The sequence below is a fragment of the Maniola jurtina genome, chromosome 15 (assembly GCF_905333055.1).
Source record: "Maniola jurtina chromosome 15, ilManJurt1.1, whole genome shotgun sequence".
Lineage (NCBI taxonomy): Eukaryota > Metazoa > Arthropoda > Insecta > Lepidoptera > Nymphalidae > Maniola > Maniola jurtina.
Genome location: NC_060043.1, coordinates 9,283,520 through 9,301,684, shown reverse-complemented (window position 1 = coordinate 9,301,684; position 18,165 = coordinate 9,283,520). Strand labels below are relative to the sequence as shown.

General features: G+C 37.6%; 1 protein-coding gene and 1 long non-coding RNA gene across 3 annotated transcripts; both read right to left on the bottom strand.

Annotated features, from left to right (window-relative positions):
- Positions 1–3,898: 3,898 nt before the first annotated feature.
- LOC123872340 (inositol polyphosphate 5-phosphatase K-like) lies at positions 3,899–17,355 on the bottom strand. Of its 2 annotated transcripts, XM_045916557.1 has the most exons (10): positions 17,194–17,355; positions 16,963–17,082; positions 16,243–16,468; positions 14,950–15,125; positions 11,501–11,746; positions 10,288–10,441; positions 8,745–8,933; positions 8,140–8,283; positions 7,451–7,646; positions 3,899–4,735 (listed from the first exon to the last, which is right to left on the bottom strand). In XM_045916557.1, the coding sequence occupies exons 1-10, from the start codon at positions 17,205–17,207 to the stop codon at positions 4,539–4,541; spliced, it is 1,662 nt and encodes a 553-aa protein (XP_045772513.1). In that variant the 5' UTR covers positions 17,208–17,355; the 3' UTR covers positions 3,899–4,538. The 2 variants fall into 2 exon arrangements, with proteins under 2 accessions (XP_045772513.1, XP_045772514.1); XM_045916558.1 differs by lacking the exon at positions 8,745–8,933.
- Positions 6,135–6,671, bottom strand: LOC123872364. Its single transcript, XR_006797467.1, has 2 exons — positions 6,632–6,671; positions 6,135–6,556 (listed from the first exon to the last, which is right to left on the bottom strand). It is a non-coding gene; the product is annotated as an uncharacterized LOC123872364 (long non-coding RNA).
- Positions 17,356–18,165: the final 810 nt, after the last annotated feature.

The window sequence follows — 18,165 nt, the reverse complement described above, 5'->3', positions numbered from 1 at the left end:
TCTTCTGGCTTTACAAAGATTAGCCAATGTCAAGTTTGTAGTTATTTACAAGTTAGGGAAACTATATAAGTATGGACTTCGTCTGTGCCGGCACTCGCCGACACATTCGCTGCTTTAGAGCGCTTCCCAGTCAGTCCACCACCAAAAACACCAGTAAAACACAAAACCCGGCCACTTTTAACAAAAAAAAACACTCCAAAAAAGCAGACCACGCGCGCCAGCAAACGCCAACACAGACGAAGTCGCAAGTGTATTTAACTTCTATGAGATCTCCAGAATTTTGAAAAACTGCAGACCATTTTTACCATAGAAATGCCAAATAATCGACACAGCTCAAAAGCTTGCGGCTATGGGCAAGGCACATAGATCGACGAACCGATAGACGTTGGAGTCCTACATTATTATTGTCTACGATTTATTATGAGCCGAAAAATACTTCAACTTAGACCTTAAAAAGGATAAACACGCCAGCAATTGTTGTGACTAAAGATATAAATCGTCAGAGGCATTCACTATTGTTCTGTAATCCGGCATTACAGTGTAGAGGTTTTTATCTTGCTCAGCCCTACATACTGGTAGTGTATTCGTTTTGCCCGTGGTTTTATCTAGATCGCATTATTTATAAAACGACTGAATTAATTATCATAATAATTATACCTGTGTATAACAAGCAAAGGCAACCGATTTGGTCTATGTTTTACAATTTCTTTTTTCTCTGAAATTTATTTATAAGGCCACTTTAAATATAAAGCGATTGATTTTGATGTAACTAAAAACAATACCATGAGCACGTAGACTGCTTTTATTTTTGCCTGAAATCTTAAGATGCGAGTTTACCTAAAATTTTAATTAAGACATCTATTTTGATAACTATCTTTGAATAATTTTTGTATGTCTGTAAAAAGTATGTGCTTCTTGCCTCAACTACTTGCCTAACTCCTGTTTCTATCCACATGTACATGCTAACGCTGGGCATACATGATCAGGTTTATTTTCAAGTTTGCAGCGGACTTGAAACGGCGTCCACACAACTGATAGATACGCCATTATTACCGTAACTTAATCTCGTAACATTACCTAGTGTTTTTATAAATAATGTATACTAGAGGATGCTCGCGATTTCACCCGCGAAACTCTTCGATTTTCCGGGATAAAAAGTAGCCTATGCCCTTGTCCGGGATGTATCCCAAGTCTGTAAATTTCATTAAAATCGGTTCAGCGGCTGGGCCGTGAAAACGTAGACAGACAGATACACTTTCGCATTTATAATATTAGTATGGATATGGATTATTTTTATGGAAACACTATCATACCCTATTGATAAGTAGACGGAATGACACACATCATGTAAACCTTTCAAATGTGTCAAAAGCAGATTTGCTAAACATTCCTTATTAATCATGCATACTGATAGCCATACACCGTCAAGGTGACTGGACGCTGCTTCAAGTCCGCTGCAAACTTGACCGATAAACTTGATCGTGTATGGCCACCGTTTTTTTTTTTTTTTTGTAACATGGCTTATATAGTCCAACGCGGTTCAAACTTAGACTTTTTGTGACTTTAGTATGATACCATTTTAGACTTCTTAATATCGCATAATAATTAATTAAACGATAAAAAATATTTTACCTATATGAATTGTACTGACATGACAATCACAAATAAATGGCAAACACAATATATAATTCAACAAATTAACTTAACTATTATATCTACGTAATATTATGACAATTTATTAAAAAGCTTAATATATACTCTGCCAAACATGTCTAAATTTCGGCCGAGATCTCGTCCGATATGCAAATTACGGACGAAAATTCGGCTAAATATCGCAGTTTTGTGTTATACACGCAGTGTCGAGCAAAATAACAATAAAAAATATCTATTGTGGCGTAATCTGTTGTACATAATCTCTAAATTAAACTGTAATAACAAGATACCCGTATTGCTATCCCTTTTTAATTTCCCTAATGCTCCTTGCGGAAAAGGATGTCTAGGTTTGGAGTTTGGACCTGTCAGTTTAGTTTAGAGATCATGTATCTAGATCAGAATTAGTCACTTTGTTCAGATACAGTTACCTACAACTGATAAGGTCCAGCCACTGATGTCTAGGAATTAGGATAAATAATTTTAAAATGATGTTAAAATATTATTTGCTCCAAGAACATCGCATTATGAGTGAAGGTACACAATATTCAAAAATATTATGTCTTAGGTAAATACTTACTCCTATAGATATTTTTTAGTGTTAATGTATGTGTATTATTCAGACGTCTCACAATTAGAAATAATAAATCTCATACAAAAGTCCATGAATAGAAATTTTAAAGATTCAGTCATTTAATTTAAATATAATTTGCATGCAGTGTTTACTTTTAAAGGATTTAGCATAGTTGAGCATGATAGAAAAACCAATGTATTTTATTATAGTTGTTTACGTTAAATCGCTAGTAAATCTTTAAATAAAATAAAAATAAATACTGAGTAATTATTTTACAGAAAAGGAGAATGCTGACAATTTCTAGAAGAAAAAACCAGCGTCCATTCAAGTAATATGTAATAATTATTTAGTACAGCTTAAATTCACGACTTCGTCCGTGTGGGTTGTACGTTTCGAGAGAGAACCATTGTACAAAATCTTGTTTCTAGGCCCACCACTAGAAGCTGTTCGTTATAATGTAATTCAGTGAGTTTCTCCTATATAATATAGTAGATGGCGCTTATAGTATCCAGTAGGTCGATTCCGGAAAACCTCCATCAATCAGAAATGATTGTGATTGGCTGAATTTATGATATTCTTGTTACAATGCATTTTAGCCAATAGTGAGCGAGCCTCAACTAATCAGAGATTATTGCGATCGTCACACTGCCGCTATCATTTTATCGTAATCGATCCCCTGTATCGCATTTGATTTTCGCATGTTTTAAGAGTATAAATAGTGTTCATACATTTGATCAAGTTAGTATGAGCATTTACGTTCTTATTATTAGTATAGAATACACAGGATTTCGTTAGATAAATGTCTAATAATGATAAATAATCAATTCTTGTGTTGTTTAAAAGACAAATCAGCGTGTGAAAGATAAAGTAATAATAATAGAAGATACGTTTTCACAATTAGCGACATAATGCTGGCAAAAAAGTCAAAATCATACCTAACATTATACTTATTAAGTATGTATTAGTTTCTCTTTTTACTACTCATGTACTGTCAATGTGCTCGAAGTACCAACCTAACATAAAACCCATACTAAATGCATAATTTGGACAAGTTAAATGCATATTAATCGTGACTTTATTCATGCACTATAATCCATACTATCCATACTAATATTATGAATGCGAAAGTAACTCTGTTTGTCTGTCCTTTTGTTACCTTTTTATGGGTCAACCGATGAACCGATCTCGACGTTTGACACAGGCACAGCCAGCGTCCTGGGGACATGGGATACTTTTTATCTCGGAAAACCAAAGAGTTCCCACAGTATTTTCAAATAACTTAGATCCACTCCAACAAAGTCTATAATATATAAAAAATATTTAATGAACGCTAGGAAATTTTTGAGCATTCACCTTTATCTCTGTCATGGTTTACTTAAGTACAGTAAATAGGTCGATGATCTGTACACAATAGATTTTTGAATGATGATTTAAATAAGTCTAAAATTATGTATCTTTGAATGATTTTTTTTTCTAAAATATATTCATGGTACCTATTATTGTTCTACAATGGAAATATTATTTATGCTCTTTAAAATTAATAACCTTATTTTGTGACACCAAAACACTGTTTCAAGCTTAATCTATTCTATAACCCAAGTGCAATAAGTGATTTATTTCAAGGGATCTTCCAAGAAACGCTTCATATTATTATGGTTACTTTTTATTTAAAGTAAGTATTTGTAAACGTGTGAGTTTAGACCAAACGAGCAAAATCTCATTCTATCCCCACTCTACAAATTCTTTTTGTACATTGTCGGTTTATTCAGAGATTTTGACAGAGTGGGGACAGACCCAGCATTTCGCTCGTTTACGTTTGGTCTAAATCCATCTTAATATTTAACGTGGCATCAGATGATGAGTGGCGTTTCAGTATTGGACCGAATATAAATATAAGCACCCAGTATACCTTATTCACTTGACCATTAGTATTTTTTCTGAACAGAAACACATTTATTACAAACACCTGATAGGCCAGCCGCATATTATCAGAAACAGCCGGAAGGCACTTACATACATTTGTACTACCAGTAGAACGCCGCAGACTGTCAAAATGTTACCGAATCGGCTGAACGCCTCTGATTCTCACTGAGTGAGTGAGACAAAGTTCTGACAGACAAATTCTGATAATATGCGGCCGGATTTATTTGACCCAACATGCATTACATAGTACCAGATTTAATGGCATAATCATCACTTGAAGTATCTTTCCCATTACCAACCGTTCATTCCATTCACTACTTTATGCTACAAACCTAGACTAGACCCCGTCTTTTCGTTTAGTCGCCGGCGATCCGGGCATATAACTTTTTAGTCAGTCAATGCTCAAGTCGTTTGAGAAGTGGCGTGAGAGCTTAGCTACGTCGAGGCCAGTGAAGTCTGTGAAGATGTCCGTTGTGGCGGTGCTGGGCTTTGCTCTGCCGGGGGATGTACTGCATGAGGCCTCCTCGCAAGGATCAAGGGATACTAACCTATCTTCTCGACTGCTCACTTCGAACGGTTCTGATATACCTGTGGAAGATTTAATGCTATGTAATGGCAGCCCTTTAATAGTTGAAATTTTCAATGTTAAGCGTGAACAATACGGCTTAAATACACCTACGCAAACACACGCATGGATGCATGCACGCACATATTTACAGACGCAGGCACACGCACGGAAGCACGCACGCATGCACACACAGAAACGAATTGTTTTCCGTTCATTTCCCGTAATACCATTTTATACATAGCCATTAATACATAGCCATTTCGGAAGTGATACGTCAAGCGATGGAGTACTTCATACCATACGCTGACGTATCATTAGATAGCAAAGTTCCCCGGTGGTTCAACACAGAATGTGCCCGTGCTGCGGCACACAAAAACTCAGCTTTTGTAGCGTGGGCAGAAGCCCGCACTGCAAAAGCCCCGGATATCAGCACGAAGAAGAGAGCTTTCAACCTTGCCGCTAAATCCTACAAGAAGGTTTTGAAGAACGCTTGTTTTAACCGCACCAATCGCATTGGGGCCAAATTAGCATCCTATCCACGTGGTAGTAAAGCTTTTTGGTCCCTCTCGAAGTCGGTTGAAGCAAATTTTTGTCGTCCCTCGCTGCCACCTTTGCTTAAACCTGATGGTTCGCTGGTCTTTACCGCAACAGATAAAGCTAATCTTCTAGCGGCTCTGTTCGCTGAAAATTCACGACTTGTTGTCGGGAGTGCCTCTCCACCCTCTTTACCATCCTGCGGCTCTACTATGGCAGAGATTCTCGTTCGCCAAAAAGAGGTGTTGAAAGTGCTCCGCAACTTGGATGTGAACAAGGCCAGCGGTCCAGACGGGATACCAGCTATAGTCTTGAAGATCTGTGCTCCCGAGTTGTCTCCTGTCCTAACACGCGTGTATCGCCTCTCTCTAACAACTGCTCAAGTCCCAAAAGCTTGGAAGCTTGCCAACGTACAGCCGGTCCCCAAAAAGGGAAGTCGTGCCGACCCGGCCAACTACAGGCCTATCGCAATCACCTCCATTCTTTGTAAAAGTTTGGAGCGTGTATTGAATAACAGGCTACTGGCATACCTCGAAGAAAATGACCTCCTGTCGGATCAACAGTACGGGTTCAGACGTAATCGGTCCACAGGAGATCTTTTAGTGTATGCCACGCACATCTGGGGTGAGGCCATCGAGAAATATGGTGAAGCACTAGCTGTCTCACTTGACGTCTCGAAGGCTTTTGACCGGGTTTGGCATGAAAGCCTTTTAAGCAAGCTTCCGGCTTACGGGATACCCACTAGTCTCTGCGACTGGATATCAGATTTCCTGAGCGGACGATCATTTCGAGTAGTCGTAGATGGCTCCTCGTCTGATCTAATGGCAATTAATGCCGGTGTCCCTCAGGGATCAGTTCTCTCTGCAACACTTTTTTTGCTGCACATAAACGACGTGCTAAAACCCGGTATCTTTGGGTACGCGGACGACAGCACCGTTACAGAGAGATACTCGTATATATCCGGTCCCCGTGCAAGTGGAGCTGAGATCCTAGAGCATAGAAAGGCCTTGGTTGAACGCGTTGATTTGACCTTGAAGGAGGTGTCCGACTGGGGGGACGCCAATCTTGTCAAATTTAACGCCACCAAAACGCAAGCGTGTTTATTCACCGCGAAACGGAGTCCATTCCCACTTACTCCGACTTTCCGAAGTATACCCGTTCCGATTACCGATAGTGTTGAGCTTCAAGGAATCAACATTTCGTCCAATCTCAACTTTGGACAATGCATCGAATCCAAGGCAAAAACAGCTGGCAAGAAACTTGGCATCCTCAACAAAGTCAAGCGGTACTTCACGCCGGAACAGCTTCTCACCCTGTACCAAGCTCAAGTTCGATCGTGCATGGAGTACTGCAGCCATTTATGGGATGGCTCTGCCAAGTACCAGCTCGAAGCATTGGATTCGGTGGATCGCCGAGCTAGAAGACTCATTGGTGACGAAGCACTGATGAAAACTAAACTCCAAAGTTTAGAACATCGGCGTAAAGTTGCCAGTCTATCGGTATTCTACAGGATATATTTCGGAGAGTGTGCACAAGAACTCTTTGACCTGGTTCCTCCTTCACCTTTCTATCATCGTACTGCCAGGCATCGTCAAGGTCTGCATCCGTACGTAGTCGAAATTCCTCGAACACGTACGAAACGATTTGCTTCCTCTTTCCTAATTCGAACCGCTAGGATATGGAACGCCCTTCCGGCGTCAGTTTTCCCTTCCACCTATAATATGGGTACCTTCAAGTCAAGAGTGAATAGGCAACTTCTAGGCAAGCGCGCTCCATCTTAGGCTGCATCATCACTTGCTAGCAGGTCTGATTGCAGCCAAGCGCTAGTCTATATAATTTAAAAAAAAAAAAAAAAAAATACGCAAATTTAACGTTAAAATTCGAAAATCACACTATAAAGTGTATCTGTGTCTGTGTATGTCTGTTCAAATTTCCCAACTCACTTTGTAGCACTGCGAAAAGTTAAAAAAATCCCTGGCTTAGGAGCATACCAGGGCGCGTTTTAAACCCTCTTAGTTTTAGTTACGGATCTAGCTTTCTTAGTTTAAAGAAATAGAATTCTTACCCTATATACTTTTGTTTTAGGTGTTGATCTGGCTAAAGTATGAAATGGTACGCAAGCTACTGCCAATGGGGAAGCGAAGCTTAGTGTGATGTCTACAGCTGCCCGGCCGGATGGGGAGTTTGGGGAAAATACTCACCCAATACACTCCTGACTTCGGTGTTGGGCTGGCTGAAGTATATGAACCGGTAGAAGCCGGGTGTGCGCACGCCGCTGCCAACGGGGAAGCTCAGAGTGATGGTGCGAGGCTGCCCGGCTGGAGGCGGAGTTTGGGGAAGGCTCACTTTAGCCAAATACTCGTAGGCTATGTAATCGTCTAAGCTGTGGAAATTTGCCTGTAATGAAAGAAAAAACATTTGAGTTAGGTACACTCATCTTTGAAAAATGGCATTATCTTTAATATTGATTCTCTTTTGGATAGTAATAACTTATCACATGTAGGTATATATTAAGTACAACCAATTACTTTAGCCGTTAATTTCGTATGTTTGTTTGTTAATTTGTTCGTTTTCTCCCTAGCCTTAAGGTTGTCTGGAAGAGATCGCTATTTAGCGATAAGACCACCTTCTTGTACCTACATTTCAAGTTTTCTTTTTTGTAACCTGTCTTTTGTGTTTTGTTGTGCAATAAAGTAAATACATACATATTTTTGGTATTTAATCTGCCTATACATTAAAAAAACTTACTGATTTACACATCAACGTGCAGCTCTAACCACTAGACCTAACAACTTGAGATTTTGCATGTATCTCCTCTTACCAAGGAGAAAAGATTTTCAGAAATTCCACTAGCCCACAATGAATTCCTATATAATGAAGTACAACTTACGTCATAAATGCCAATCCAGTCATTAGGGTTGATCTCAACGTCCGGCGACAACGTGCACTGCGTGCGGAAGTCCGCGTCACCGATGTACCAGATGCGGACTATTGGCGCGAACTCGACTGTCTTCACTGTGTAGTTCGCGAACGCCTGCAAGATTCAAAAAAAAATCAAAATTCAAAATATTTTTATTCAATTAGACTTTTACAAGTTCTTTTGAATCGTCAAAAGCATCTACCACTGGTTCGGAATGCCTTTCCTACCGAGAAGAAAACAATAGTCATATAACCATCCATCAGGCTGTAGGAGTAAGGGAATCGAGAGTGCATCTGTTTGCTCATACATTTAAGCATATTATATTTCTTGCATTGTCTCCAAAATTCATTCAGAAGTTATTTGATTGTAAAGAAAACAATAATTAAACTCAACTTAAATTGACCGTATCACTAATAGTGATTTTTTCCAGGTAAATATATGTAGTATGTCAACTAGTTTCAAACTCATCCACGGTCTTTAGCTTTTGGTCTGTCGAGATGCCCAGAAGCCAAAAATTACGGGCATAAGTATAGCTCTTTATTCTTTGATAGCCAAAAAATGAGAAAGAAACAAACCGCTTCATCAGAATCTTGAACGACCGCGGAACTTTCAGCATGCTCTAACACTTCAGCGCATGCTGCCATGGCTTCACCAATATCCGATCCGTGGCTACCTTCAGGCGTGACTATGGCCGATCGCATGCGTATCTTTGCTCTAGCGGCCTTAGGCGGTGTTGCTACAGCGGGTGCGTGCTTTTGCCGAATCTAAGGCAATTAAGGTTTGATTTTATAGACATTACTAGCTTTTGCCTGCGACTTAGTCCGCGTGGTTTACATAAATTTCAAACCCCTATTTTACCCCCTTAGTGGCTGAATTTTCAAAAAAAATATTAACGGATGTCTACGTCATAGCTATCTGTTTCGCAAATTTTTGCCCTATCCATGCAGGAGCTTGAGCTGTGCGTTGAGAGATCAGTCAGTCAGTCAGACGCCTTTTCCTAAAAATATTAATTCTGTGCTCTTCATTATTTCAGAAAAAATGAAGAGCGCGGAATTAATATTATCTTCGATCTTGATGACTAAATTGTCCTTGTTTCGTTGAGTTTTGCCTGATATGACTATAACGGGGTCAAACTCAATGACAAAATCTCAGTTGGGGTTACATTTTTAAAATTAAAAAAATAGGCACAGGTGAAAATGACATTTTTTTCGACATTTATTCTTAAATCACCTCTTACGATTCCAACATAATTATAATAATCGATGTAAACAATTTACCTAACTAAGTTTAACTGGAAAGTATCGCAAATATTGATAACTCGTTTTAATGATGAATCAACGTCTATAAAATCAAACCTTATATAAAAGTGTTAGGTTAATAGGTTTTAATTTTGGCGTAAATCAGCCAAGCTGTGGATTAGTAAAAACTTAGAAAAATAACATGAACCATGAAATATTATACATGCACATCCATAAACCAAAATTAGAGCTACTTAAGGGCAGCACTATACTTTTAACAAGCGCCGCGATACAATGAAACGCTTTACATGTTCAGTCTAACCAAGACATGGCATTGTCTATGACCAGAAATACTACATTGATAGCATTACATCAAGTGTTGAAAGTGTGTTTACTACATTATAGTATTCTGGATAAAGTCTCTTTCCGGTGTTAAAAGTATGTTTCCGCCTTAAACATCAACTGATAACATCTTATATAACTACAAGTTCCAACCAACACCATATTACTACAACCTTCAACCTTGGCCTCAACATAACAGTTCTGACGCAAACAACTCCGGGCATATCATTAATCATTCACTCCGAGTTCTGACGTCATACAATTTCAGTACTGACCTTGAAGAAGCCTTTTTACTAAATTCTTCAGACAAACCTCAATTTGCAATACATATAAAAACAAACTTTATTTATACCACAATAAGTTTTACATCGCAATACAAGATGTTGTTACTTAAATTGGGTACTTTCTTTGGTCACTTTTCTTTAACATTCATGCATTCAAAAGTGTATTCTACTTGCATGTGAATAAGGTTTAGTTTGCAGTGAGGTGCTGGGTGATAATTTCGTACAGATAAGGTGCTGATATAAACGTAACTGACCTTAATATTAAATTGCGCGACCACAGGCTTGTGGTCACTGACCGTGTAGTGAGGTATGTGGTTGTAAGATATCAAATCAGCCCTCAGTGTGATGTTCTCATAGTTATTTGCTATCACTTTGTACAATATCCTGTCCGTCCATGAAGGTTTTCGCCTAGAAAGAATCAAAATACAAGTGTTACATTATAGTTACCGGGTTAAAAATTTTTTTTAATAAAAAATAGCGGGCAAACGAGCAGGCGGGTCACCTGGGTGTTAAGTGATTACCGCCGCCCATGAACATACAGCACCAAAGGTACCGGCGATGGGTTGCCAGCCTTTCAGGAATTTGTTGGTCCGCCCCATGAATGTTGTAATCTAGTGGGAACACCGCTGATGGGAGTTGATTCCAATGTGCGTGGATACAGCTAAAACTTCTCCATCCTTAATTTAGTGCCCTATCGTAATAACACCAGTGGTGACGCAATCAGGTCGCGCTACCAACAAAATGTAAATACTTTACAGCTGTATGGAGAGTATTTCACCTATACCTATTATAGCGCCAGTTAGGTTACGAAACCAAGCGGACACCAGGTGTTATTTCCTGCATAGAGCTATATATATTTTGTAGGTAGCACAACCTGGTTGTGTTTTTTTTTTACTCAGATACAAGTTAGCCCTTGACTGCAATCTCACCTGGTGGTAAGTGGAAGCGAGCTAATCTAGAAGGGGTATGACACCCATTTGGTTTCTACACGGCATCGTACCGGAACGCTTAATCGCTTGGCGGCACGGGTTTGCCGGTAGGGTGGCAACTAGCCACGGCCGGAGCCTCCCACCAGAGACGCATCGGCGTTGGTAGCGCGGTATTTTGCATCAGTTTGTACTGTTAAGATGAATCAATTTTCCACACTAAAGCATCGCATGTTTTACCTAGATTATGCTATAAGCATTCATTGGTTTTTTGTTGCTGTTTTTATATACAAATATTCATGATTGTAGCGTCAAAAATCGCTGATTAGTACAATTTCGTTCAAGTTTATTCGAGTAATTCTATTATTGAGATTATACTTGCTGAGATTTTTCCTGTCCATAACCAAAATTTGGTTTAAAAACAAACTATTTCAAATACATATTGTAAATAAAATATTACGCAAAATATAGCGTGTTAATACAAAAATTCATTGTGCAATTATTGTTATCTAGTATTAACACTATCGATTGAGTCACTCACTTCAAATCGTAATCGTCGCTACCCATCAAGAATTTGTACGTCGGTGGAAATCTGATTTCTGGTTCTGAGAACTCGGAGAACGCTTCTCCACTGTCCATGACCGCTAGCAACTGATCGTGTTTTAGTAGAGCTGTATACTTGTCCTTTTCAACCTTTTGTAAAGTCGCTACAATTTCTTCAGAAGTTGGACTGCTACCCGTCGGGTGGTCGGTTCGGAAATTTAGATCTCCAATCCAGAATACGTAACTGGAAAAAATTTAGGTTAGGTTAGCTAGGTTAATTGAAGCCAGGGTCGGACTAAGGGTAGAGCGAGGAGGCGAACCGCCCTCCGGGTCGAAGATGAATAAAAAATATCTTTTTTATTGATCTTCTAAGGCTTGATTCGAAAGTCAGAATGATATTTGTGTCGGCGTCACGTTTCCATCACACCAATTCTGAAGATATATATAGTATATACCACAATAGATGTGATTGATAGATGCTATCAGTTTTATTAATTTTTATATAGGTCACTTTCATTCTTCAACTATTGTGGCGTCAACAAAATCCAGTTTATTGTCAAAGCCAATGTTTTCCTGTTAGTTATAGCTAATTTCAGCAAACAAGTGTAAATTAAAAATTTATAACACCCCCGACAAGTAAAGGTTACAGTAAGAACTAGAAAAGAGCTGATAACTTTCAAACGGCTGAACCGATTTTCTTGGATTATAGCTAAGAACACTCTCGATCAAGCCACCTTTCAAACAAAAAAACTAAATTAAAATCGGTTCATTAGTTTAAGAGCTACGATGCCACAGACAGATACACAGATACACACGTCAAATTTATAACACCCCTCTTTTTGGGTCGGGGGTTAATTAACATACGCCTGAGTTTTTTCCATAGCTTATTTATTACTACTTTATTACGGTTTATTCCCGAGTTTGTATTTAATTTCATAGTTAAATTATAAATTAAGATCCTTTTCGAAAAGAAAACATTTTTTTACACAAACACATGAAACTTGAAATTATTATAAGTAAAGTGTGATGTTTTCGTTCATTTTTCAATTTTCTAGTCTCTTATATGTATGGTTAATTTACGCACGAAGTAGTCTCAAAATTTGCTATAAAATAGAGATTTTTCAAGGGTCATAACTTTCAAAATGGACATAATTTTACTAATTTCATTATTTTAGGACATAGATAATGGAGCGATAAGATATCAGGCTAAGTTTTGGATTTATTACTATAAATAATAGAATAATGGGCGTAATACGTTTGTATGGAGAAGCCCGTAAGAAGGGCCACCACAAGACAAAAGACTGCACCAAAAAGCCATCACGACCCTTATTTGCTTCGCGTGTTGTAGAAATACACATTTGAATAATATGCGTGTATGGGCACACATTACATACATACTACGCCACTCATCCACATGTACTTAGACTCAGTGTCGGTATATAAGCTTTTAGGTATATATGTAGTGTTACAATAGTAGATATCGATTGATATTGTACCGGCCGTGTGATAAGCACACCCTTCACAGAATAGCACTTTTATCTATATACAAATAAACACTATTTATAATTCATCATCATCAACCTATCGCCGGCCCACATCTGAACATGGGTCTCCTCTCAGAATGAGAAGGTTTAAGGCCATAGTCTGCCACGCTGGCCCAGTATCCGCACTGGCGGACTTCTGTGTGTCCGCCAGTGCGGATACTGGGCCTTTGAAAATATTATGGAGAACTATCAGCCATGCAGGTTACCTTACGATGTATCTACTATGATCTTCCTTCACCGTTAAAGCAAGTGATATTCAATTGCCTAAAACGTAGGTACGTTACTCCGAAAAGTTAAGAGGCCTACGCAGGATCGAGCCCCCGACCTTCCGAATAAAAGGCAGACATCTTAACCACTAGGTGGATTTACACTCCATAAAATTACCTACCTAATGGAAAAATGCCATAGGAAATAAATAGTATGACGGGTTTTACTTTTGGCTACGAATTTAGCTTATAATGATGATGCAGACTAAAATAGTATCTACTGGTAATTATGCTAACTCCTTTGACTTTTATTTACCTAACTTATAGTCTAGCAAGGATTGTTTAACATATTAACACAATTCCATCAGCTGAAAATATAGTAAAGCTCAAAAACATAGAAATAAAATGCTCAAGAAATGAAATAAGTGCTTCAAATGAGGCTTGATTCAGATTTTTAGATTTATTGCTTACGTGTTAATAATACGATAATAATTTTGTTCTCATTCGAAAAATTCGATTATTATATAAATACTTTGCAATAGTTAAAAATAGTTTGCAATAGTTATATTTATGTTCAAATGTTAAGGTTTACCTATAATAAAATGAAGTTGTTGATAAAAACATTTTTCTACATTTCGTACTATGAAACATAGATGTATATTATGCGTGCACCACATGTGCACCAGGCTACCTGTCATTTTGTTTGTGAGCCCTCGTCACCTACACTCGACACCTATTATTATAAGTCAATGCTCAAAAAACATCAATTTAGAACATTTCCATAGTTCAGGAGTACGAACCGCCAAAACTTCCTCAACATAGTGATTACATTTCGATACGACACAACAAGTACCTACCTATTGTACTTTATAACAATAATATCACAAAAAGATAACTCTGGTGTAGGATAAAAATAAGGAATTATTTTATATCGTGGATCTGATATGATAGGGATAGCAATGAGGAAACGGACTTTAGATAAAGGAATCGATTACCTACTACCATCTAAACAGCTGCACAGTACAATTATATGTAGAATATCTTTAATAGGTATATATTTAACAAGATTGGTGGTTAATTCACTAACTAGATTGCTGTGACTAGTAGCGTTCGAATTTATGTCAGAGTAATACATGCATGCTTACAACTAATAACCAATAATATGTGGAAGTTCAATCACATCTTCTAAGAACTGCAAAGCGATCAAAATTCCAATTGATGATGCTAAAAGTATGGTGTGTGCTTAGGCCCTAAGATTACTTAAGGTCATTTTCATTACCTTCTCCATATGAACATTGTTCTCATTTCTGATTAATTTATTTATCTCTCCAATCTCCATTATCTATGTCCGATAAAATAATTAAGAAAAGTAAAATTATATTTATTTTGAAAGTTATGACTTACAACCTTTCACACATCTTAATTTTAGAGCAAATTTTTAGGCAACTGTGTTCACAAATAACTATGTATATAATTAACTACAAAATTGCAAAACCAACGAATTTGTTTAATAACCCACCAAATGTCTTTGGTTTGTTAAAAATATTGATTAGATTGCAAAAAATTAACGTACTACAAAAAGTTGATTCCCGTCTTTTAAACATCACCCATCTCGCTCTTGAATATGTCTCGCCCGTAAATGTTGATTGGAACAGCATGCTGTCACGTTCAACTTGACCATGGAAATTAATACTTACTCATGAAAAAGGATGTTGGAGGTCTCGCTGACTTGGTAACCGTGTTCCTTAAGGATAGTGTTGTAGTCATTGATTCGGTCAGCCAGTAAGTGCTCGTGGGCGGTCAAATGGCAGTTCACGAGGCACACCGAGCATCCGTAGATATTGAAACGCACACTGACGGCTCCTTTGTTACCCTACAACAAATAGGTCTAATAGGATTTACCGTTCCGGTACGATGCCGTGTCGAAACCAGAGGGTATGGGTTTAACGAAAACTGCCATACTCCTTCTAGCTTAGCCCGCTTCCCTCTTAGACTGCATCATCACTTACCACCAGGTGAGATTGCCGTCAAGGGCTCACTTGTATTGAATAAAAAAAGGCTGGCCGCATTAACAGAATTCGCCTGTCCGAAAAATTCTGATACGTGCTGTAAGTCACTGGGGTCATACGTTTTGTGTTAGACCTCTCAGACTGGCAGAATTTTGCCGAATCATTTGTTCGCTTTTGATCTTCGCAGAGTGAATGTGACACAAAGTTTTCGTTTTGTATGAAATAAGAGTAGTTTTTCTTTTGGATTTTGTCAAAAATTAAAATTTGATAATTTGTAAATTAAAGGTTTAAAGCCATTAACATAGTTTAGTTTTTAATCTATCGGACTCGTATTAGCAAGTCGATGACGCGACCTTCAAGTTATTACCGATCTCAAAATAGCCCAAAGAGACTAAAGAAGTTTTCACTTCAGAAATCCACAATTTTTTGAGGAAATATTAAATAATACATTGGTAAAGTTTAACTGTATATAAATCTATCTAGGTTGAATTATAATGACTATTATAAAACATACTTACCTACTTTCATTTTATTTAGCACCATGTCAAGCATTATTACAAAAATTATTACCTTACATAACAAACTTGTTTCACAAAAACCATATTACATAGTACTTACAGCTCAAAAACATTGAATATGTAAAGGTTTGTTTTATGTTTTTTAACAGACTTCCAAAAAAGGAGGAGGTTCTGAATTCGTCAGGATCTTTTTTTTTTTGGTCATATTAATAAGAGCAGTGATAGCCTAGTGGTTAAGGCATCTGCTTCCTAATGGAAGGTTGTGGGTTCGATTCCGGGCACGCACCTCTAACTTTTCGGATTTTGTTCTTTCGCCTGATACTGAAATTTTCCTTTTGCCTGAAGTGATTCATTAATCGCTTCAGGCAAAAGGAAAATTTTGTGAATATTTCATGACTGTACATAAACATAATTAAATACAAGGAGCATGTAGACTGAACACTGAATTTATTAATTTACTCACCCAAAGTCCGCCTAGACCAGTTTTGGTATACTGTGCCACGATTTCCCTCAAATGGGGTAGATGTTTCATTTGAGTGTAAACAAGCAGTATTATGCCTTGCAGCCTTATGCTCTTGGCAACAACAAAGCCTTGTCTGCAAAGAATCTTATTAAACATTTGTGTCCACTGGTCCGAGAAAAGGGAATCCATCAACATGTTCTGTGGCTGGGACTTCACCTCTTGCAGCCTGAAAATATTATCTAGATACATGTACTGACATTATATGAAAAAAGTTTGATATATTACTGGCATGCTGTAAATAAAGTGTAGAAAAGATTACATATTTTGTAGCCTCTGGCCTCAGACACTCTATTATAAGTAGACAATATGCATGTGCTAGTATTACCCGAAATAGTATGCAAAACTTGTATACTCTATTATTGTATACTAGAGTTTGCACTTTGTACATACCTACACAATTTACTTATAAAACAAAATTTTATAAACACTGTACACAAAACAAACAACCTAAAACTAACCAACTCTAGGATTAATTGTGGTACAAAAACTATAGTTTGAGGGAGTACTCCTATACAATGGGTTAGACATAAATTTGAAGAAAAATCATTTTCTTTTAAAGATAAATTAAAAATCCACTGTTAAACACAAATTTAGGACATATTTGTAATAGTATAACTGTATAAAGTCGTATAAAATTGTATATAGTTAGCGTTTACTTACCCGATAACATAAAAATCTGGTAGTGGCTTATTCTTATTAAACTGAGAAGGAAAATCCAGTAACGAATTGAGATCTTGACCTGGAGACTTAGTTGCTACATTCCAGGTCACGAAATAAAACCTGGTGACGATAAACTTATATTATTGACGTAAATAATGTAAGGAAACTTAGAAATCGGGTATAAAAGGCTGAGGTTGTTTATTAAACCAATTAACTATTTTTCACAATTACCTAAGGGTGTCCATTTTTATGGGATCACTTAAAACTAATAAGCTGATTACATAAAATTCAATATGTCTTAATAAAAAAGAATTCAATTTATAGCGTTAATCAAACTATAGAAAACAAGATAAGATAATTATTCTCAAGTAAAAACAGAACAACCATCTCCGCAGTTAAATTTTGACTGAAGCCACAGACTACAGAGTACAGACAAACTGTCAACTTTCAATTAGTGAACATCTTTTTTTTTTTTTTTTCTTTAAATCTGGCTTTACTCTGATTGGCCAATGTCAAGTTTGTGATATTTTCAAGTTATTGAATTTATACAAGTATGGACTCCGTCTGCACCGGCGCCCGCCGACATGCGCGTGGCGCCCCTTTAGAGCGCTTCCCAGTCAGTTCCATCACCAAAAAACACCAACTAACACAAAAAATAGCCACTCTTAACAAAAAAAAAACACTCCAAACAAGCACAGCACGCGCGCCAGCACAAAACGCCATCACAGACGAAGTCCTAGTGAACATCTTGACATTGACACAGAAGTGTAAGGTCTTTGATTGACACTGATGTGCCATAGATAAAAACTTCTTACCGTGCATTTATATTATTCTTACCGTGCATTTATGTGATTTATATGAAGTATTCGCCCTTTCATCCGGCTAGCTATTGCTACTCGCCGTAAATGTTACTGACAAGTTACCGACTGCACCTGACCACTGCAGGATTGTGATTGTGCTAGAGCGAGACAAGACTGCAGATAGATGGGAGAACAGCGGCATGGAGTACGATTATACTAGCGTAAAAATATATCGTAATTTGTGTGCTTTGTAGTTGCCGTTTATTATTCAACATGATATATTTATAAGTTAACCTACATTGTGCGACTAAACCCAAAATCCTTAAAATAAACTGCATCTTACATGGTCCTTCACTGCCTATGGACCGAAAATAATGTACTTTAGAAGAAAAAATGAGCCATT

Bases quoted from the DNA above. Each gene is read 5' to 3' on its own strand.
- LOC123872340 (XM_045916557.1), bottom strand. The intron at 16,469-16,962 runs GTAAGTAAACGC...TAATATTTTCAG, and splicing joins CCAGATTTTTATGTTATCGG to GCTGCAAGAGGTGAAGTCCC. The intron at 11,747-14,949 runs GTAAGTATTAAT...AATTTTTTCCAG, and splicing joins TCCAACATCCTTTTTCATGA to TTACGTATTCTGGATTGGAG.